General features: G+C 41.8%; 2 protein-coding genes across 2 annotated transcripts in view; both read left to right on the top strand.

Annotated features, from left to right (window-relative positions):
* Window positions 1-20,640, top strand: part of colgalt1a (collagen beta(1-O)galactosyltransferase 1a) — a 29,288-nt gene extending 8,648 nt beyond the window's left edge. The window contains exons 2-12 of the mRNA XM_063215160.1: window positions 2,915-3,025; window positions 4,594-4,711; window positions 8,007-8,141; window positions 9,011-9,215; window positions 9,983-10,102; window positions 10,461-10,537; window positions 12,207-12,313; window positions 15,945-16,077; window positions 16,706-16,833; window positions 17,153-17,359; window positions 19,309-20,640. Coding sequence (XP_063071230.1) covers window positions 2,915-3,025; window positions 4,594-4,711; window positions 8,007-8,141; window positions 9,011-9,215; window positions 9,983-10,102; window positions 10,461-10,537; window positions 12,207-12,313; window positions 15,945-16,077; window positions 16,706-16,833; window positions 17,153-17,359; window positions 19,309-19,579 — 1,612 coding nt within the window. The 3' untranslated portion in view covers window positions 19,580-20,640. The remainder of the gene's footprint in view (window positions 1-2,914; window positions 3,026-4,593; window positions 4,712-8,006; window positions 8,142-9,010; window positions 9,216-9,982; window positions 10,103-10,460; window positions 10,538-12,206; window positions 12,314-15,944; window positions 16,078-16,705; window positions 16,834-17,152; window positions 17,360-19,308) is intronic.
* Window positions 20,641-22,771: 2,131 nt separating this feature from the next.
* Window positions 22,772-24,004, top strand: part of gmip (GEM interacting protein) — a 43,533-nt gene continuing 42,300 nt past the window's right edge. The window contains exon 1 of the mRNA XM_063187636.1: window positions 22,772-22,852. Coding sequence (XP_063043706.1) covers window positions 22,804-22,852 — 49 coding nt within the window. The 5' untranslated portion in view covers window positions 22,772-22,803. The remainder of the gene's footprint in view (window positions 22,853-24,004) is intronic.

Genomic DNA, 24,004 nt, shown 5'->3' with positions numbered 1-24,004 from the left:
GCACTACAGGATTTTAAACCTCTGTGGCATTAAGTGCTACCAGTAGTTTTATCAGTGATTTTGGTCCCAGTAGCTTTGATATCATTGCCTAGTTCATCCCGTACAGCTCTAGGGTGATTTCTTTCTGTTCTCATGATTATCAAATCCCTACAAAAGGTAAAATCTTGTATAGAACCCCTGACAGGCTGATGGATAGTCATTTTGTATTCCTCACATTTTGGAAGAAATGCATCAACAGCTGGGTCATTAATACCCAGTCTCTTTCTTGTGGCTTTGCAGTCCATTTAATTTTTGTTCAGGTCTAAAATCGTGTCCCTGATCTCATTTGACCACTCTTTGGTCTTTCCCATTCTGGTGAGGTTGGAGTGTGACTGATTCACTCATACTATGGACTGATTCTGCTGATTCAATGTGTCTTTTATGCATGTTAGTATGTACAGGTGTCTTTAATTCAGATGACAAGTTGATCGGAAGTGCCCATCTGGTCTGTGGGGCCGGAACTGTAATCAGTTGGCAGGGGATCAAATACTTATTTTGCTCGATGAAATGGAAATAAATTAATATATATTCTCTTCAGTTAATTTCTGGATTTTCTTTTTGATATTCTGTTTCTCCATATTAGAATACATATTATCATAACATTTATTGACTGATCGTGTCTTTTTTAGTAGGCAAACCAACAAAATCAGCAAGGGATCAAATACATATTGGACTCACTGTATACACGTACATACATCTAGGCACTGTGTTTTGCAGTGTGTTTTCTGTTCATCACCCTAGAAATGAGTTGGTTAGTGTCTTACACAGGCTGGTGCAAGAAATGTAGAGGAAGTTTCATTATACACAGGAACGTTGTTTTCCATGCGTAGGAGACCATAATAGAAGCATGGTATATCGTATAAATCCAGACACTGTGTTTTGCAGCGTTTTATAGCTTGATTGCAAGTCTTTTGCCATCAATCATGCTTGTTTTGGTCTCATCACTGTTGAAATTGGAAGCATGGCCATGAGGCCCTTTTCCTCTCTTGTATATCTCTATATCAAGAGGATGACCACAAGCCTCAGTGTGGATAACACTAGTCAGGTCAGCCGGCTGGTGGAGGATGATTCATATTTCTGTCAGAAACATTTTAGTCAAGAAACACAAGAGAATATTCCAAATGAATTGTCTTTATTGTAAATTAAGTGACTTCTGACACTCCTGGACACCTTGTTGGTCACTTTGTCATGGACTGCTATGTGCCGCTCAGCTAAGGCATAGTACATGTGACACTGTGGACACTTTTTAATTTGGTGTGTGTGTGTGGGGGGGGGGGGTGTATGTGTTTGTGTGTGTGAGAGAGGGGGGGCTGTATGTATGTAAGAGTGAGCTATACATAGTTAATATATGTGTGTAATGTCTTGTGTGTAATGTCTGCGGTATTTATGTAGTATGTACTGTATGCTACTGGACAACTTAATCTACTCTACTAATTACGTATTTAGGAGGAGGTGGGTAGCAAAAAAACAAGTAACACACAATTGAGGAACAAAGGGGTACAATTTAAAGGGCTCCCCCAAAGGTGCGTGGCCAATCGCTAGGGAGTAAAGATGATCAGCAGAGGGGATACACCTCAATCAATTAGTAGGGAATGAGAGGTGAGGAGAAAGCGCCACGCTTCTTGACTACCATTGCCTGGCCAGAACTAAACACTCGGCTTTCACGGCTCTCTTCTTTCTGGAATTGCACCTGTAACTTACAGTGCAGGTGCCAGTTCATAAACAGCTGACGGTTGGTTAGATTCAAGGTTAGAGTCAGTCTACATAATGCTGGTGCAGAGCAAGTGTCAGTATAGGAAATTAAAGTCATTTTACGCAAGTAGGACACCATAATAGATTGATTTTAGCCTACCTTTATTACAAGCCGTTTGCCATTAAATCATGCTTGTTTTGTGCTCATCGCCGTTGAAATTGGAAGCACCAGAAATTAAACACTTTCACTGTCATGTGTGTCTCTATGTCCCAACCACAAGCCTCAGTGTGTGGATAACACTACAGTCATGACAGCTGACTGGTGAAGGATGATACAGTATTATTGGCTTTCTCTGCAGTCTGGTGAAGGATGATATTATTGGCTTTCTCTCTCTCTCTCTCTCTCTCTCTCTCTCTCTCTCTCTCTCTCTCTCTCTCTCTCTCTCTCTCTCTCTTTCTACCTGCACAGAGTACAGGTTCAAAAACAATTGAAAGTTGGTAGTGTCTAACGCATGCTGGTGCAAAAGTGTAGAAGAAGTTCCAGTATATGCCAGAAAGTCATTGTGCACATATAGGAGACTATAACTGAAGCATGATGGATATAAATCTAGACACTGTATTTTGCTGTGCATTATGCCTTGAATGCAAACCTTTTCCCATCAGTCATGCCTGTTTTGCGTTCATCACCGCTGAAATTGGAAGTACCAAAACGAAGCACTTGCACTCTCTTGTGTGTACCTCTGTATCAAGAGGGTAACCACAAGCCTCAGTGTGGATAACACTAAAGTCATGCCAACCGGCTGGTGGAGGATGATTCATATTATTGGCTTTCTCGGCAGTCTGCTCTCCCTCTGTTTGCACCCAGCCATGTAATCAGAGAGGCCTAAACGCGTTGACATTTACTGTACAGTTGTTTGGTTTTGATGTGATTAATTGTTGCAAGGTTTTCAAAATGCTTTTTTGTCAAATGACATAGTGGCATGCGTGCGTGCGCGTCTGTTTATCCAAAAAACAATTTTGGTGCAATGATCTAACGTAGTGTTTGTGTTTTACTGTGTGATGTATGTGTGTGTGTGTGTGTGGGAGAGAGAGTGTGTGAGCGAGTGTGTGAGTGTGCGCGTGCCTCACCAATCTACAGTACCCACACAGTAATCACGTGCTTCTTTATTTGGACGCTGTGCAGGGTAGCCACCGACCACAATGTGGACAACACCACCACCATGCTGAGGGACTGGCTCACCAAGGTGCAGAAGGAATACCACACTGTGGAGTGGAGGCCGCTCGAGAAGCCACGGTCAGTCAGTCCAGTGCCTGGATTTCATCCCAACCACAACCGCTATTGCTTCTCTTGTATTCATTAAATACTGTACATCAATTGATAATCGGAAATGAATGTACAAGGAATGAATATGTACGTAGTAAAAAACATAAAAATGTATTCAATAGTGGTATTAACTGTGGTCATGCCACCCTGACACTGTGGAGTGGAAGCCACTCGAGAAGCCACGGACAGTCCGGTGCTTGGATTTCATCCAAACAGCTGGTCCAGTTGTTGAGTTGCTTGCTCATGACATGGGCCATTGGTGGGCTTTTTTAGTACCAGGCGTCATGTGATAGAACCACAGCAATTGCCACTCTTGTATTCATTAAATACAACAATTGATAATCGGAAATGAATATACAATCAATGAATATCCTTTTTAGACAATCCAGTAGAAATATAATAAGCATTGAATTTATCATAATAGTGGTATTAACTGTGGTTATACCACCCTGCTTTATGTTAATAAATCAATGATCCTCATATAAATTACAATACAATATTGAAATGACCGTGTACAAATAATTGTGAGTGAATTCCCTACCTCCTTACGCATATCATGCACCCTATAAATCGTGCACAGTATTAGCCTACATGCTTATGAATTTACATTGTACTCAATATTTTAAAATATAGATATGTAATATAGTAATATAAATGCTTATCTTAATTGTTTTTTTATATATTAAATTAAAATAGACGTTGCATATGTAAAGCATATTAGATAATGTATGCATTAAATAGTGTTTTGAAACTGTACATTACATTGCTTTGTTATAATGTTGACGACGATGATGATGATGATGATGATGATGATGATAATTATCATTATTGTATTATATTCTTTTTTATCATAGAGCCTTCTCTGACGATGATGATGATGATAATTATCATTATTATATGGTTGTGACGTCATCGGTCGAATGCTCCATTCATTTCAACGGGGCTCCCCAACGTTCGCACGTCTGTTATTTTTCGATAACGGACGGGTTGGTCTATAACAGACCGCTGTCAATGGCAACAAGACTTTTCACTGCTAAAGCGACTTTTCAACAAGACTCTAATCAGCTGCTGTGATAGACAACACCTGTTGTCCTGGCTACCTAGCTGTTGCCTAGCGGTGTTTCACAACGGCACTGTTTTGTTTTGCGCAGCAACAATCTTAACATTAAATAGGCCTAAAGAAATGTCCCCGCCATGTGTGAATCATTTAAGTATATCCATATAATAAGCGGGTTAACTTTCGGCGAGTCGGTCGCTTTGTGGAGTAGCAGCACTTCAGAGAGAACAAGACCCCTCCGCTCCGCGTCGGGGTCTAAAGATTCTCTCTGTCGTGCTGCTATTCCACGGTAGCGACCTTCTCGCCGAACGTTAACCCTTACTTATTGTATTGTATTCTTTTTTATCATAGAGCCTTCTCTGATGATGATGATAATTATCATTATTGTATTATATTCTTTTTTATCATAGAGCCTTCTCTGACGATGATGATGATGATAATTATCATTATCATTATTGTATTGTATTCTTTTGTATCATAGAGCCTTCTCTGATGAGGACGGGCCCAAACAGTGGAGCACCCAGCGTTATGCCTATGTGATGAAGCTAAGGCAAGCAGCGCTGGAGTCCGCCAGGGAGATGTGGGCTGACTACTTCATGGTAGTATACGGCTTTATTGAATGGCATTGAATTGACTACATTGAATGATGACTGAGTATGGCAATGTGCTATATACAGTGGTGCTCATATGTTTACATACCCCAGCAGAATATACGCTTTCTTGGCGATTTCTCACAAAATATGAAGGATTACACAAAACCTTTTTTTTCACTCATGGCTAGTGACTGGCTTAAGATATTTATTAGCAATATTCTGTGTTTACTCTTTCAAAAGCATGATCACAACCCAAAATACCCAAATGACCCTGTTCAAAAGTTTACATACCCTAGTTTCTGATGCTGAATATGGCTGTTATATATATATGCTGTTTAACATCAGGGACCGCTCTAAATTGTTTGTGGTAGTTGTGGATAAGGCTCTTAATGTTCTCAGATGACAAAACAGCACATTCTTCCTGGCAGAATGGTTGTTTCCTATAATATCTTTGGGTGTCTTGCTGGAACCTCACATTTGAGGTTTCCCCTCAATGATGTTCAGATCAAGAGAGTGAAATGGTCGCTTAAAAACCTTCATTTCATTCTTTCTGAAGGTAATGACGGGTTGATTTGGCTTTCTGTGTCGAAATATTGCCATGTTGGCACCGTTGGAATTTCAATTCAGAAATGCAATATGAGGAGTTTGGCTGGAATCTAGCCTATGGGCAAGGGAATCATTGCATTGCAATGATCATTGCAAGGGAAATTGTTCAGGAGGCATAGGACAACCAAAAAATAACTTCAGGTGAAATATAGGACAACATGAAAAAATGTTTTAAACTGTACAGGAAAGAGGCACTTGAGGAAAGATGGGCTGTTGGGGGTTGCCAGGAGAAAGTCATTACTACAAAAATGCAAACATGTTATTTTGCACATGATACACCAAATAGCACAGTGAGAAGCATCAAAATGCCTGTGACAAAGTCATTTGGAAAAATGAGATCAATATGGAACTTTTTCCAGCCACTATTAACAGTACCATTTGGAGAACAGTCAACGGAGCCTATGATGAAAGTTACACCATCCCTTCTGTGAAGCATGGTTATGGACCACTGATGTCATGGGGACATTTGAGTTACAAATGCACTACACTTTTGGTCCATACTCACAGAATGATGAATACATTGCCCTGTGAAAAATACTGGATGAAACTTGACACTCATCAGCCTTGAAACTGCACATGGTCCATTGTTTGGACATGCCAACATGACAATATTTCAGCACAGAAAGCCAAATCAACCCGTCATTAGCTTCAGAAATAATAAAATGAAGTTTTTGAGCGACCATCTCACTCTCCTGATCTCAACATCATTCAGCCACTCAGGGGAAACCTCAAATGTGAGGTTCCAGCAAGACACCCAGAGATATTATAGGAAACAACCATTCTGCCAGGAAGAATGTGCTGTTTTGTCAACTGAGAACATTAAGAGCCTTATCCACAACTACCACAAACAATTTAGAGCGGTCCCTGATGTTAAACAGGGCCATATTCAGCATCAGAAACTAGGGTATGTAAACTTTTGAACAGGGTCATTTGGGTAGTTTGGGTTGTGATCATGCTTTTGAAAGAGTAAACACAGAATATTGCTAATAAATATCTTAAGCTAGTCACTAGCAATGAGTGAAAAAAAAGGTTTTGTGTAATCCTTCATATTTTGTGAGAAATCGCCAAGAAAGCGTATATTCTGCTGGGGTATGTAAACATATGAGCACCACTGTACAAACCCCAACTCCGGTGAACTTGGGACGTTTGGTAAACAGTGAATAAAATCAAAATGCTATCATTTTCAAAACATCCAATCTATTCATTAGATGGAGAATAGTGAAAAGACAACATATTAAGTGTTAAAACCGAGAAAAAATATTGTTTTGGGGACATATGTACTCATTTCTAATTTGATAAATCCAACACCTCTCAAATAAGTTGGGACGGGGACAATAAATGGCAGCAAATGTCGAGGAAGACTAAACAATTAATATGTTGTCTTTTCACTATTCTCCATCTAATGAATAGATTGAATGTTTTGAAAATGATAGCATTTTGATTTTATTCACTGTTTACCAAACGTCCCAACTTCACCGGAGTTGGGGTTTGTACATTTGTTGGATTGATTGATTCATTGATTACATTGCCCTTATTGTAGCTGACATATTCTAAAGCTACTGTGGCATTAAAGCAATATTACGTTAGATAGCTTGCTAAAGGGGGCACGTCAGCCACGCAAGATATGGGATTCGAACCTGCAATCTTCCAAGTCAAATTTTTCAAGATTGACTCCATTACCAATAGGCCATGGCAGACTTTAGTCTACGTAGCTATGCAGATGGCAGCTATTTCTATCTTTTTTTTAGATTGCAGCTTAAACTGTTTCCACTGAGCTTCATTTTTAGTGACCTGTAATATGAACTCAAGAAAGAAAGTGATGACATTTCCTCCATCTTGTAATGGTGCATTTGTACTACCTCTGTTAAATGTAATTGTCGGTTATCTTTGGAGGAATATGGCAGGAATTTGAACCATAAGCTTTAGTGATTGGCCAGCTCTATTCTAGGTCGGACACACCAAGAACAGGTCGTCCAGACGAGTAGGGATGTCATTTCTGGTCAGGATGATTCCACCTTTAACTTCCAATTTTTCCTCTTCAATCCAAGAAGTGCAACCACCTTCTAACGACTGTGGCCTTACATCATTATCTGGCTCACACATATTTACTCAGTCTTGCCTCTTCTGTCTTAAATAGACCATGGACCGTGTTATTGTAGGATATTTTTGTGGAATGTTCCAGATTACTTGTCACTACATGCCATGAGCACTATAACGAACAAAGACGGTGCTATTTTTGAGATGAGCTGCAATATCCTGCTGCACACCCTGGTCATGAGCAGATTGGTATTCCTTTTTTTAAGGTATTTTTGGGGGCTTTTCAAGCCTTTATTGGTGTTTATCAGACAGGGCAGTGAAGTAGAGACAGGAAGCCAGTTGGGAGAGAGAGACGGTTTGGCCGCGTAGTAGACGAGTGCCCTACCATTAGCGCCAGGGTAGGAACAGATTGGTAATTCCAACATGATCTCATCCTGACGCATGCCTTTTGGACTCATTGACCAGGCGGCAGTATTTGACGCCAATGGTAGGCCCTTGGCGTCAAATATTGCTAGGTTTAGCCGACCATGTCAACATGAGACGCGACAAGTATGTCCTCTGCATCAAATATTGCCATCTGGTGAACTGTCGTCAAAATCTGACACCAGGTGTACCGTGTTTGAGACTGGGTTTGATCATTCACGTCCTCTTTCTGCAGCTTGTGGACTGTGACAACCTCCTGACCAACCCGGATGTGCTATGGAAACTCATAAGGGAGAACAAGACCATCGTGGCTCCCATGCTGGAGTCCAGGGCAGCCTACTCCAACTTCTGGTGTGGAATGACCACACAGGTACAGTAGGAGGTTTCTGACGCACTCATTTACTTTTTTTTGGTAGCAGACATCAGGGAGGTGCAGTCACAGCTAATACCACTATTGTATGAATTAAATGATGTTCTGTTTTACTGCGTTATCTAAGAAGCATGTTCACTGCTTGTACATGAATGACCAATTATTAATAAATTCATTCAATCAGCACAGTAGTGACATTAGCGATGGCTGCAGCACCAGTTTGTCTGCTAATACAAATATCATGCCAGGGTACTATATCAGGAACATGGTTAAGCGATAAGCCTGGTTAAGTTACCCTATGGAAGTGGTAAATCTGCTAGAACAGCGGTTCGCAAACTTTTTTCCTTGCGCACCCCCTTGTACATTTCAATGTGGTTCGCGCACCCCTTAAGTGAATGTTTTGGTGTGCTGATGGCCACTCAAGTATGGTTTCACTGCACAAATCATCACACATTATGCAGAATCATTTGGGGAATCCTCATTTCCAATGGACCTGATGTTTCTTCCAGCATACAATTCACCATGCAATTAAAAACTACTTCATTTTCATTAATGCTGTTATAAAAACACACACATCCACCATTGCTCTATTCACCTCCTTGTGGCAGGCCGCGCACCCCTGGGAACCCCTGTGCAAGAAGATAGCCCACAGCTGTCATTTAGTTAGGGAAATGAGGACTCTAGGCTCTTCTATTACTGGCGTAGATGATTTACCACTACCTCAAGGTTAATGTAACCTTGTTTACTACCTAGCCAGGTTCTTGGCATAGTCCTCCGGTGGGTACTGCAACTCATGCAATCATTATCCTGTACTGTATTTCAAAAACCTTGTCCCTCCACCCCCACCACCACCCCACCCTCTCCTACAGGGTTACTATAAGCGCACGCCTGCTTACATCCCCATCCGTAAGCACGAGCGTAAGGGCTGCTTTGCCGTGCCCATGGTCCACTCCACCTTCCTGATCGACCTGAGGAAGGAAGCCTCCAGAAAGCTGGCGTTCCACCCCCCGCACAAGGAGTACAGCTGGGCCTTCGATGACATCATCGTGTTTGCCTACTCCGCTCGCGTGGCAGGTAAGGAAAAGAAGATCAAAGCATGAATGTCAGTCACAGGAGTTTGCAAGAGGCTGCAAATGTCAAAGGAATTTGTCCAAAGATGAATGTGGACCAAAAAAATGGGAATTTCTGAAAAATGTCAATTGGCTGTAGTGACTACAATGTTACATGCACAAATTTGTTTTGTTTGTTAGCCTACTGTCTTAACCCATTTGAACCTAAGGGACCTGGAAAAAACACCTGCTGAATGTCTAAGCCCTTTTTGAGAACAGGTTCCTTCAGTCTATAAAAACCTAAATATCTCAGCCTCTGAAGCACATAAAAATATGAAATAAATTGCATTGAAAAGCTACGACCCCCATCTTGCATTAGAATGTGCTCGTTCAGCTCTAACATAGCCAGGTTTTTAATAAAAAATGCCAAATCTCAAGAATGAATGCTGAATGCAGCGTCTATGTCGCTCCAGGGGCCTAGGTCAATGCAGCATGTATACAGCATCAGACTTAAAGGGGTATGCCACTATTTTGGGGCTTAATACAGTTAAAATCGTTGTCCAGGGTTTATAAAGGTGGTAAAGTGTCTCATTTTTCATGTAAGCCGTTGTCTTGCTTTTAGACAAGTTAAAAGAGGGAGCATGTCGCTAAGCTAGTGAAAGTCAATGGATCCGTGTAGCATGGATTAAATAACGACAGGTATATGAAGCATGTGATGGGATGTGATGTGATGTGAAGCACCTCTGAGCAAACTCCTTGGTCCCTCCCTGTTTCTGTTTGTCTTGCTCCCAGATGTTCAGATGTTCGTGTTGAACAGAGAGACGTACGGATACCTTCCAGTTCCACTGCGACCTCATAACACACTGAAGGATGAGGCTGACAGCTTTGTTCACTCAGTGTTGGAGGCTAATGGTGAGACTACTTGGATTTGTACTGAATGTACAGTGTTTAAGCCCTAACCGGTACTTTTACAATTTATACGTCTATTCATCTCTCTTTAGGACTGGCCACTGCGAGATTCACAGCTCCAATATTTTACGTTATGGTTCTGCATTAGCCTATGCTTTGATAAATATTACTTCATTGAACCTCACTCTAAAACTGTATCGTTTAAGTGGCTGTGTAGGCTCAGTCATCCAGGTCATCTTAAGAGTTTAGTTGCACTTGCTCCAAGCTAATAAAAACAGTTTCCAGTTTCCTTCAACTTAACCCTTTATCTTTGTGCTGGCTAACCCTGCTAAACTAAATCTTCACATTGTTTTCATGCCAGTGCGAAACCTTCCACTGGAGCCCTCAAAATACCTACCTGTTCCCGTCAGGACACCAGATAAACTTGGCTTTGATGAGGTGAGTTTACAGTGGCAGGTCTGCACACATTTCAAACAGAGTTGGGTCTGAGTTGAGTCATAACAATGTTATCATATATTTGGCTGTGGCGCATCATTCAAACTAAACTATACTGTAGATTGCAGTGCAGTGCTGTCTTGTACAGTCTGTGGATACTTTATGATATACAGGTATATACATACTTGCTCACAAGAAATGTTACATATTTTCTTTTAGAATGTGAATTTAACCACATCATGGATGACTGATATCACTTTGCCTACTTATTGTAAGATTGTAAATGTTCATTGTGTGTTTGCTAGATGGCCTTATCATAGTCTCATTTAAGCACAGTTTGATATTTACTATGCATTATCTGCTCTTCAGTCAACTTTTCTCAGTGTTACAAATTACATATCACTGTAATCATGACAACAAGCTACTTTCCTAAATGAGGAATTACTGTAAACAAAGGAATTCCTCTTGCCACACTCCACTCATATTCACATCAAGAAAAACTAGCATGCGTGTAAGTAAGTAAGTAAAATGTATTTGTATCAGGCTTTTTATCGCTCTTATTACAGACAACACAGTCACAAAGTGCTTTACGGTTTGTTAAGTGTCTGGGGTATAAAAAAATATATGCAAACTCGTGCAGACAGCACACACAGCATATACTGTATAGTGATACGCACACAAACACACACATTCAATTGTAAACAAATAAAATTAACATATTAAAAGTAATTCAATAACGATTTAGGAAAAGTGAATATAAAGTATACATGGGTTCTAAGTCGCCTAATTTCGCCCGTCCCCCAATTCCGCCCGCCTACTTATAAGTGATGATTGTTAATTATGTATCCACTGTCGGGAATGGATATCGACATGATACAGAGTTTGTATGCTTACAATTTGAAACGGTGATGACATTTAAAACCAAGTCAAACGGCCATAAATAGTATTGTAATGAAGGGTGTCGTAACGGCAGCATGGAACTTTAATTTCACGACGACATTCTGGCTAAAACTCGCCCTGGCCGCTTCCCTGTTTCGCTTTAGGACCAACATTATTCAACCGTTTCCACAGTAACGACCAAACTAATCACAGTTCCTGCATCGGTAAAGCCAGGACTACAACTGTGAACGAAATCAGCACAACAGCATGAAGGAATAATAAACAGTAACGGAAATACCGACGTGACCTGAAATCAAGCGGTCGGAATTGGGAGCCTTTCGCCGGTGAATTGTGCTGAAACTAGATTGTGGACATGCTGGACGTTATCGCCAAATTACGACAGAAAGGGCTACCAATGTTAGCTAATATTGCTCATTACCTCATCTTCACAGTTGCCGGTATCCAAAAATATACGATAGCATAATTAAATAGTATTTGAAATAGTGATATTATCACGTTTTCAGTGAAGTGATCAGTGAAGTGGGCGGAATTTGGCGACCTTACTATAAATTTTTGTTTTCCCCTGGCTGCGCACAACTCAACCTCGAATTGTTGGAAACCGCTGTCGGTCAAAAAATCAGCTCACGTGGTTGGTTGCCAGTGTCTAGCCCCTCCTCACAACACTGTGTTTATAAACAAAGAAAACCCATACTGAGCAGTAAAAGACACAAGATACGATGTATGGCTGTAAATAAGCTGTAATGAGCTGATCATGTCTGTGTGTGGTGTCTAGGTGTTCATGATAAACCTGCAGCGGAGGACTGACCGCCGCGATCGCATGCTGAGGGCGCTCCGGGAGCAGGAGATCGACTGCAAGATCATCAGCGCCGTGGACGGGAAGTATGTCTCTCCTGCACTCCTACTAGACTGGTGCAAACAAACAAAAAATCCAGAATTGTGACAGTCAATCGTATTTTTGAGACGGGGTCGGCAACCAGTCTTATTTTGTCAATTTGGGTGTGCTGATTTTGAATGTGCAATAGCTGAGCTATTCTGACGTTTCTAGAGGTAATTGAACTTGGAGTCTGTATGTGTCCCAGCGGAATCAAGTTCCTCCTCATCATAAGGAAATCAGCATATTAAATTGATTAATTATATTTAATTGATTAATTAAGTCCTTGAATTAAGGTTTATAGAATTTGGTTTATAGACTGTATGGTTGCTTTTGGGTTGGCTGTTTTTTTACTGACAAACGCTGCCATTTTATTAGCACAACATTGGTGAAACGTCCCCAAATGTTGTGCTAATAAAATGTTTCGGAACATTTACCAGTGTTGCAGACTTTTATTATTTCTATTCAGTTTAAGATTTTTGGTCCAGCCTCTGCACTTGACCATTGCACAGAATTTTGCCTCTATTCCAAAAATGGAAAATTCCCAGCCTGTGTTTGTTTGTCCAGTTGGCACATGTGGTTCACTGCTGAGCTTCAAATGCTGATCATTTGTTCTTTCTTCCCCAACTATTCTTCAAAGATTTTGACCATTTTCAACATGTAGTTGCTCGCTCTATCCTTCACTTGTCTGTAACTTACTAGAAGTGTTTGCATGTTTTCTTTCTTTTCAGCCCTTTCTGAAATCCAGCTAATGGGGTCATTGGTTGGTTTATATATTGTTTGAAATGTCTTAACATGCTCCGAACATTATCCCATATAACGTTAGAGATGTGTTGTAAGGTATCTGCTGATGTTGCCTAAGTTTTAGGATGATATTTTGAGTATTGTTGGGGCATTTCAAATAGTACTGTATGTAAAAAAGCAATACAACAACAATACAACTGCACACTGAAATTGGCCAGAATTCTCCTTCAAATAATCTCAGTGGTGATTTAACAAAGATTTGTTTTGGGGTTATTTTCTTCTATCCATAAGGGGTAAACTTTTATCTCCCCTCTGCCTTATTCTGTGGATTTGGAGATGACTGTGAAGGAATGATTTTTTTGTATGGTTATAATCCTTCTTTTTATTAATTTTTTAAATAAAAAGAAGGCCCCTTAGCCAATGTGTGCCTTGCTGTAACTTGTCCCAGCCCTTTGGACTAACTCCAACAACAGCACTAAAACAGAATTCCATTTGTGTTGGTGTGATGGAGCGACTAAAATATCAAATCAAACAAGTCCACATTCTAATAATATTATGGCATCACTGTGTTCCTAAAATAGACCCGCATACAGTATATCACGAAAGTGAATACACCCCTCACAGTTTTGCAGATTTTTGAGTATATCTTTTCATAGGAAAGCATTACAGAAATGTAACTTGGACACAATGATTAGTGACCTTTTAACAACATATTTAACCGCTTAAATTTCTTGTTCACTCAGAAAAAAACAAAATACAGCCATTAATGTTTGAACATGTACTCATAAAATCCGGTAGAGAAGGGGCTACGTTGTCTCGAATCGTCTCGAAATGAAACGAAATGAAAAGGGATGACAAGGGAGGTCATCAGTGTGTGTTTCAACCTTTCTTTGCATTGAACTTTTACATTTTGAGTCTGCATCTGGCTTAAATAGATTGGTGTGAGATTTGAATGCAATCCTATGGAGAATATCATGATCTGCTTCAGTAGTCACAGTGCATGTTGACATGCATGTTTCTTTTAGGTGTATTTCAGATTGCCAATGTTGACAGCATTCATGCATCCCCAAACCATGTCAGTCCCACTACCATGCTTGGCTTATGAGAGGATACACCTTTTTTGTAAAACTCACTTGTTTACCACCACACATGCTTGACACCATCTAAAGCAAATTTGTTTATCTTGGTCTCAAGAGAGATGAACAGACCAAGGATATGGATCACTGGAACCATGTTGTGTGATCTGAAGAGACCAAGATAAACAAATTTGCTTTAGATGGTGTCAAGCATGTGTGGTGGTAAACAAGTGAGTTTTACAAAAAAGGTGTATCCTCTCATAAGCCAAGCATGGTAGTGGGACTGACATGGTTTGGGGATGCATGAATGCTGTCAACATTGGCAATCTGAAATACACCTAAAAGAAACATGCATGTCAACATGCACTGTGACTACTGAAGCAGATCATGATATTCTCCATAGGATTGCATTCAAATCTCACACCAATCTATTTAAGCCAGATGCAGACTCAAAATGTAAAAGTTCAATGCAAAGAAAGGTTGAAACGCACACTGATGACCTCCCTTGTCATCCCTTTTCATTTCGTTTCATTTCGAGACGATTCGAGCCAACATAGCCCCTTCTCTACCGGATTTTAATCTGGGGTGTACTCACTTTTGTGAGTACATGTTCAAACATTAATGGCTGTATTTTGTTTTTTTCAGAGTGAACAAGAAATTTAAGCGGTTAAATATGTTGTTAAAAAGTCACTAATCATTGTGTCAAAGTTACATTTCTGCAATGCTTTCCTATGAAAAGATATACTCAAAAATCTGCAAAACTGTGAGGGGTGTATTCACTTTCGTGATATACTGTATGCACTTCTGGATTTCCTTGTATCTCTAGTGTGGATGTAGATTTCTGAATAGTTCTTCTGAATGGATGCTTTAGCCCCTTAGCGCAGAGCCTTTGTTATAACCTTACTATCACCAAAACTGTAATGACCAAGTCAGTCACTTAAGGCTCTTCGTGATGTCATAGCAATGCTGTTGTGATGTAGTTGAGTCTTTTCAGCAACGAGTGAACAGGCCCGTCGACGGGGTCCATCTGTACAAAGAGGCTACCGAGGTCATTTAAGTCTGACCAGGTAGTAACTCTGCCCTGTCACACTTTCTTTTCAATTGGTGACTTCACTGAGTAGCTGGTCCACCTTAGCCCTAGTAAACCAGCACCACCCGCTGGACACCAAACATTTTTGGCTGGTGAGTGGGTCTGGCCTCGGATCGAAAACATTCAGAACACTTTGCCCTGAATCTGGCGAACCAATCACAACGTAGAGATTTGTTTTGAATTTTTTTTTAATCGGGGTTTTGAGGGAGGGACGACGAAGCTCGCAACGTTGGGAAAGCATTCAACGAGAAAGATTGCTGATTGGTCTGAGCGCCGACCTATTTGGCACAGGCACGGTTTGAAAAACATCAGGTTGTTCTCATCAACAATCTTCGGATGTATCGTTCATCGGGGCCAGACTAAATTACACATCCAGTCTCACATTTAGGCTGGTTTATCAGGCTAGGTCCACTTGCTTTCAGTACTCATTACAATCAGCTGATTCAGAAATGTGTAAGGTTTTAGGTTTATAAGGCTTAATATGACCAAGCCAACTTTCTGTATCCAATAGTGCCTTGCATTTCTCCCACTTTCTGTTACTTCTGTTTTCCCCATTCAAATAACACCTCAACCAACCTTTTTTCCAGGAGTCCAGGAAACACTCCTAAACAAATAATTTTGTAATGTCTGCTGACTATTTAGTGATCCCTCCCGGTGTAGTGGTAATTTAAATCAGCTAATGAAGGAATTCTGCTTTCTTGTTGTTTTCTTTTTCTGCCTGGTCCCCAGGGCCATGAACGTGAGTGAGATCCATGAGATGGGTATCCACATGCTCCCAGGCTACAGCGACCCGTACCACGGCCGCCCCCTCACCAAGGGAGAGCTGGGATGCTTCCTGTCCCACTACAACATCTGGAAGGAGGTGAGAAGGGAAGCCCGCAGGCAGGGGAGGAGGGCAAAAGGGGTCAGAATAATAATAATAATAATAATAATAATACTTTCGTTTTATATAGCGCCTTTCAAAACACCCAAGGACGCTTCAGAGAGTGTTGTGTTGGAAAGTGTGAGTGTGTGTGCGTGTCAGTGTGTGAGCGTGTGTGTGAATGCATGTAAGTGAAAGTGCTTGTGGAACTAGCAGCCATAAGGAAGAGATGTGTCTTAAGGTGTTGCTTAAACATGGCCAGTGAAGTGGTCAGATGACTGTGCCCCAGGGGCCAGCCAAAGTTGCCAGTGGCCGTGGAGGTAAATAATGTACTGTATTGTAAAGGAGGAGAAGGCCAACACTCATCTCTGGCAGCTTCTGGCACGGCCAGTTGTGTATAAACAACCTGAAGCCTGTATTTAGAACAGTGAGTCATTGGTGTGTGTGTGTGTGTGTGTGTGTGTGTGTGTGTGTGTGTGTGTGTGTGTGTGTGTGTGTGTGTGTGTTTGTGTGTCCTGCGTCTTTGTGTGTGTGTGTGTGTTTGTGTGTCCTGCGTCTCTGTGTGTGTGTGTGTGTGTGTGTGTGTGTGTGTGCGTGCGTGCGTGTGTGTTTGTATACTGATGAGCAGATTGTGGACCGTGGCCTGAAAACCTCCCTGGTGATCGAGGATGACCTGCGCTTTGAGGTGTTCTTCAAGCGGCGGGTTCAGAACCTCATGACCGAGATAGAGAGGGAGGGCCTCGACTGGGACCTCATGTGAGTTGATGTGATTTTTCTCACACGCCTCAGCTGTCAACTAAAAGAAAATCCAGAAAAGAAATATAAAACTCCCAAAGAAAGTAAAAGCGAAATGATCAGTGAGCAGGAGTTATATAGTTTTGCTGAAGAAAACAGTATTGGTTTATCTAAAAGTTAACATTTTGTCTTTAAAAGGGCTAACTCTGCTAACTCTTTTGTCTTTAAAAGGGCTAACTCTCTTTTCTATGGATTGAACTCAATATGCCCCTGGGCCTACTTGCGACCTGTTCTCTTGTGGCTAGTCACATTTTTAAACAACCTGTGTGCCCCTCCTCAGCTACATTGGGAGGAAGAGGATGCAGGTGGACAAACGGGAGAAGGCGGTGCCTAAAATCCATAACCTGGTGGAGGCCGATTACTCCTATTGGACGCTGGGATACATGATGTCCCTGCGGGGCGCCAAGAAGCTCCTGAGGGCCGAGCCCTTGAAGAAGATGCTGCCGGTGGATGAGTTTCTGCCCATCATGTTCAACAAACATCCTAAGTATGTACAACACGTCTATGGATATTTTTTTGTGGACGCATGTATTTGGGTCTCTTGTTGGGCTCTTTTTTTTTTTTTAGAAATGTCCTCTTAAAAATATCAGTTTCAGGTAGCTAATTAAAGACACCTGTCACAATGGTGTTTTATTTTTTATTCACATGCCATAATACTTTAACGGATAAAAAAATGCTTTTAAAAATATTCACATACGTGTAATCAAAAATGAATATTAAAAAAGGGTGATCCACATGGCATGTAAATGGGATCAATAAAGTATATGTAAACGGATGAAAAATATCCACTTTTAAAAATATTGAATGTACTGTACATTTGCATACTACAAATCGGGTCCTTTGCCAATTGTTGCTTTTCTCCTCCTTCCTGAGCTCTTTCACCTCAAGGCTGTTTCTAGTTTCCTCTGCAGCAGAACAGTTGTTGATGTGAGATGCAGACACATATGGAGTTCAGATGTCAGATGGAGGACATGCCTTATTCATTAGCAGGCATCTGCACTCCATGTGTGATGCAGTGACATCCAGTCAAAGCCTGCAGGCATTTCTTTCAAAGCAGAGTTAAGAATATCTCTCTTGTTGGCTCAGCCGTGGCTCTAATGGCTGGGCACTGGGCTGCTAACCTTTAAAGGGACACTGTGCAGGAAATGGTCAAAAAGGGTACTGCAACTATGCAGCTCATTGAAACTGGGCGGCCTATTGCCAATTCTAATCTTTACATGAAAGTTTAGTAAGTAATAAACAAATATTTTCTAGTATGGTCCAATTAGAATCATTTTTGCAGCTAAAAATGGCTATTTTTGGAAATTCAAAATGGCAGACCATGGAGAAGATCCCCCTTCTCATGTATGAAAAGTGCAATTTTTCCAGTCATAATGAATACTTAGAATTTGATGGTGGTGGTAAGTATTCATGAAAAAGGTAACATTAGTGAATGAGCAGCATGAATTCTGGAAATAAACAACTAAAAATCTCACACAGTTTCCCTTTAAGAGTGTGGGTTTTTGAGCTTTCTATAAAAAGAATGCGTTCTATAACAATGCAAGATTCTACAATTCCATATTGTATTGAATTACGCCCAGAATTCTAAAGAACTTTCACTGCCCGAACATTCCCGTCACACCGGTGTGACGGTACACTCTTAATACGCAGGCGACCCGGGTTCGATTTCCGGCATGGGTCATTTCCCGATCCTTCCCCATCTCTCTCTCCCACTTCACCTCCTGTCTCTCCTCCACTGTCCTCTCTGAAAAATAATGAGCCCCCCCACCAAAAAAAAGAATTCCTCTTGTTTGTGTCGTTTGACATGAGGGCTTCATCTGGAGATTCTTGTTTTTTTTGGTTGGATGAAGATAAATGTGCTTTTCATGTTGCCATTTTCACATTTTCTTTGTGTTTAGAAAATGCTTCACTATCAAAGCACTGCGCTACTGTGACATCACATGTTTTTATTATTGATACATTTCAAGTTTTGTCAGAGGACGTGCTCAACTTCTTGGAAAAAATAAATGTCTTTGGGTGTGCGATAAAAGGTATCAACTGGAAGAAGAAAAATCTACACTCACAAACTAAGTCTCATTATTTGTTTATAGATTACCACCATGTCCAAATTAAAAGCAAACGCGTTTCGGCTATCAAGCCTTCATCAGTGCGCACTGATGAAGGCTTGATAGCTGAAACGCGTTTGCTTTTGGACATGGTGCACTGATGAAGGCTTGATAGCCGAAACGCGTTTGCTTTTGGACATGGTGGTAATCTATAAATAAATAATGAGACTTAGTTTGTGAGTGTAGATTTTTCTTCTTTTAGTATTGATACATTACAATTTGGCCATTGGCATGCTGGTAACTGCAGGTTCAAAATAGGCGCCATGTCTTTCTTAAAACATCAAACATGTTCTATGGAGACATTTCTAACGTCACATACTGTCATTTGCAGCAAAGAGTACATGGAGCAGTTTGAGAGGAGGACCCTGAAGGCCTTCTCTGCCGAGCCGCTATTGGTCTTCCCCACACACTACACCGGCGACCCGGGCTACATCAGCGACACGGAGACCTCTACGGTGTGGGACAACGACACCGTCCGCACAGACTGGGACCGTAAGGCACGCTCGGGCAAGACCAAAGAGCAGGCGGACATAAGCACAGAGGCACAGAACACGGATGTGCTCCACTCACCGCTAGAAAGGACTGCACGCGACGAGCTATGAGCTAACAGCTAAGAGCTAAGTCACGGAAAGACCCCGGCGAGAGCCTTTTTTTATTTTAGTATAAATGAATGTTGGACCAAATGCCCAGTACAACCTTTGAATGCCTCCTCCTCTTAATTTGTCCTTTTTTGCTTTTTATTTTTTGTCTAGAATTGGAATTTGGATTGGCACATTATGTGAATAGGCCTTTTGTTACTGGGTAGATGTGGGATCGAGTTTTGAGGTCATCTTTTTGTATGTATTTTGCAAGCATTTAGATCTTCGCTGTGCTCTTTAATGTGTGTTTCGGTTTTTTTTGTACATACTGTACAATGCAAGATCATGCCAATCCATTTTCACAATTCACATTCACGTTCTTTTCATTTTCAATTTTATTTCACATCGCTTGTATTTAATGACAGACCAAGTCATCCCACTCTGAGGATATTCACTGTGTGTTGTTGTTTTGCAAGATCAGCTGCACAATAAGTACATCAACAGGTCAAGGGGACTGCTTTCAAATTGTTTTCAAGTCTTTTGTGGTTTGTTTGGGTAATGTCATTGTGTTCCCCTTTAGAATTCTTTCAAAATTCGTCATCGTAATCTCTATAGTGCTACGTAATGTGAGAAGTTCAGAACACCTTTACTGAGTTATTGTCAGTATGTAAACCAGTACTTTTCACTTGGGAAAGAAATGCTTCCCAGTGCAACGCGATGCCTTTGCCTGTTTAACCAGAGACTTCAAAAACAGTTTTATTGCATTTGAGTCAGTGTGATCTGGCACATAGCTTACTGAGGAGGATGAAAGTAAGACGTATACAGTATGAAGCAATGTTATATAATGTAGACTTAGCTCTGTCCACCTAAGTTGGTAGTAGACACCAGCATCTGTGATGCTCAGCCCCTCTGAATCATTCCCACCCCCTCCACCGCCAGGCAGACCACACCACGCCACACGCTATAGCAGTTAAGGGACGAGCGCAAACCCAACTACCCATCGTAAATGACACCGTTTCATGGCTGCGTCTAGGGCTGGACTGTTCATCTGGCATAGTGGGCATTTCCCAGTGGGCCCCTATTTTCTGAAATGTAACAAAAATTATATATATATATATATATACGTATATATATATATATATATATATATATTTTTTTTTTTTTTTTTTTGGGGGGGTTTTTTCTTTTATTTTTTTTTCTTTTCATTTCTGAAAATAGGGGCCCACGAGGGTGTGGGGCCCACCGGGGAGTCAGTTCTGCGCCACTAATTATGAGGGGCCCCTTTAAGCCAAAAGTGCCCGGGCCCCATTTCTCCCCCAGGCCAGCCCTGGCTGAGTCGTCAGACTGACGCCAGCCTCTCAGGACCAACCGCTGTAAACACACACTCCTCTAAAGTGGAGATGTTCAGTGAGGGAAGAAGTGTGACGTTTGGGGGAAAAAATAAGCAATAAAGTTCCCACTTCAGATTCTCTTCCGACCACTTTCTAAACCTCTGTGGTGTCTGTACATTGTAGGCTGTTCTTAAGTGAGGAGAGGTGACTGTATATTAGGCGCACTGCTCTTGGGCACACAACAAAGGGCTGAATTTGAAGCTTGCATTTTGTCTTATGGGGCTGGGATCACGGGTGTTCTTGCCGAGAGATTATTTTGAGACTTGCTCACTCAAGCACAGGAGCTGGGCTGGGCTGGGCCGGGCGGGTGCCCTGTAGTTGCTCATTTTTATGTCACTGTCTTTTTCATTGTGGTATTTTTTTTGTCTTGCAAATTGTCACATCCCTCCATCAAGCTGTGCCTTCATGCGTAAATAAATTATAAAGTGTTTTGTACAACAACGTTTTATGCAGCTGTTTTTAGAGTGTTGGTTGGAGCACTCAGTAGGTGCTGGAACTGTCGTACGGTACGTCACATAATTGGTCTTACTTCACTACATTGGGTGTTTACCCTGTGCAGTGTTTGTCACATATCCATTGCCGTAATAGTAGCCTGTTTCACACATTTCTGGCCCAAAGCCTCTAATTCAACACAATTCACGCCAAAAAAAATGGTGGTGGATGGATGGAAAATGGATGGTGTAGAATTATATCTGCCACAGTCATTTAAATCTTTCAGTTTTCAGGGACCAATTTTAGAATCACCTAAACTCCTCATTACTTCTCATTCTCTCTCTCCCCCTCTCTCTCTCTCTCTCTCTCTCTCTCTCTTGATCAATCCCTTCTTGGCTCTTGTGTGAGCGTGCCTCTGCGGTTGGGTGCCTGGCTGCCTCTTTGGCCGGGGGCCAAACTAGTGAGAAAGCTGTTGTACCACTTAAGGCCTGCAGAGGGCACTGAAATGCTTCCAAAGGATGGTAGAGCTGATACAAAAGTCTCATCAGCTCTATTGTGTGTAGTCCTAGTCCACAAAATTTAAGTGCGAAATTGACCCTAAAGAAAGAACACATTGCTATTTCAAAGTGTTTAATGAAAGGATCTGAATGACACAAACTCAACATCCTGTATCCATTACTAAAAATGTTAATTGCTCTTACTGTGTTGCATAAAAAAACTCATGCAGGCATGCAACATAAAGAACACATCCTGTCTTCACACACACACACACACACACACACACACTCACTCACACACACACACACACACACACACACACACACACACACACACACACACACACACACACACACACACACACACACACACACACACACTCACTCACACACACACGCATGCACGAGTGTTCATGACGGCAGCAGAAGTGTTTTGGGTAATAGGTGTGTCTACGCAGCGAGAGTTTGAGTTTGCCTCTACTTCCTCTTCGCGCTATGGTGAAAGAGCATTGGCCAACCTCAGTTGGCTTAGAGGAAGTCACAGTGCAGCTCTGCGAAAAGGAAGACGTCCCATGACACCACCACCAGTCCTGTTTGTTTTTTTCATTGTTTTGTGACCTACATGGTGGCGGTGAGAGATTGAGCACAAAAAGCCAGTTTTCTCTCTCCGTCTGGGACTCCTTTACCTTCCCTCCTCCATGGAGGCCAAGGTCCTTTGAAGGTCAGTGGTGGCCTACCTGCTGCCTGCACCCTGCGGAGGATGCTGCTGCCTCGGCCTTCTGCAAGCGCTGCTGTAGTGTAGTGTACCGCTCCTGGTGAACGCGCGTGTGTGTGTGTGCCTTTTGACGGGGGAGAGGAGAGGAGAGGAGAGGAGAAGAGAGGAGAGGAGAGGAGAGGAGAGGAGAAGAGAGGAGAGGAGGACAGCAACATGGCTGATGCAGAGGAGGTGGCCGAGACCGAGCGGCCCAAACTGAGAGGTGAGTCAACCAGGCTGAGCCAGGCCTGCAGGGGCGCCGCCATGAAAGATTTGAATTGTGGGCCTCCGTAAGGGCCCCAATCATTGCTGTCAGTGCTTGGGCCCCTTAGAATCTGTAACATCTTTCCCCCCCTAGCGGCACCCATGCAGGCCCGGCTAAACTGGCCCTCCATGATTTAGCTGCACCGTTACCATTCTAGTCTTGATTATGTCTCGGTTCATATCACTCATATATTGTTTAAAAAAGGTGCTCTTTACCCAGACACCGCTAGGCTTTAGTGTACAAGGTGTGTACTGGTGTTTGTTGGTGTGTCTCTGTGATTGCCCCCTTCTGCCTTTCCCAGAGTCGGCCTGCATCTTATCTCGCTTGCTGCTCCGAGTGTGCAGGATCACTGCACTTCCTGTGTCGTTGGTCTCCATTTTGAAACTGAGACAGTGAAACAGTCTGGTTCCCTTTGTGCTGCTCGGTTTGGTGTGCAGTGCACCCCTCTGACTCGACCACAGGGTGCCACCACTCTTGTCTTTCAGTGTGGGGCCATCATCCTCAGCTGAACTCTGACTACTTAACTTTTTCAGTTAACTCGACCACATAGTGGACCTATACTACAAAGCTGGTTCAGGATAAGTTAAGGTTAAGTTAAATAATCTAATAGATGAGCCTGGAGTCCTCATTTTCTTAAGAAAAGCTTTTGTATTAGATGATTTACCTCTTAACTTATCCTGAACCAGCTTTGTAGTATAGGCCCAGTGTATTAAGGTCTATTTTAAACACAAGTGACAGTTTAGCAAGGTGCTTTTGAACACCTGTGGTTGGGCTAGTGTGTAGGATATTACCACAGTGAGGTAAAACACTAGTACCAGAAGTAACCAAACATGGAAATTTCCATCTTATGTACAGTGCTGTATGTGGTAAACTATTCTTACTCATTTACAAGTCTTACATACTAACTTAGCTATAGGGAATTCACCATTCTGTTTTTTATTCTGTTTTTGTGCTTTGATGCAACACTGTACTGTACGTCCGTAGCCATCCCTTAACAGGGTAGAGTTTGCAAGTGCCTGTGTGGTGTGCTTGAAGGTGTGAAGATTGGAGTCAGCACTCTATATTTAGGCTGCAGATCACTACTCAAAAAACTCAAATGCACAAGAGGAG

This window comes from Engraulis encrasicolus, chromosome 2 (assembly GCF_034702125.1).
Source record: "Engraulis encrasicolus isolate BLACKSEA-1 chromosome 2, IST_EnEncr_1.0, whole genome shotgun sequence".
Taxonomy (NCBI): Eukaryota; Metazoa; Chordata; class Actinopteri; order Clupeiformes; family Engraulidae; genus Engraulis; species Engraulis encrasicolus.
The sequence above is the reverse complement of the archived record's forward strand: the minus strand, read 5'-3'. Positions and strand labels throughout refer to the sequence as shown.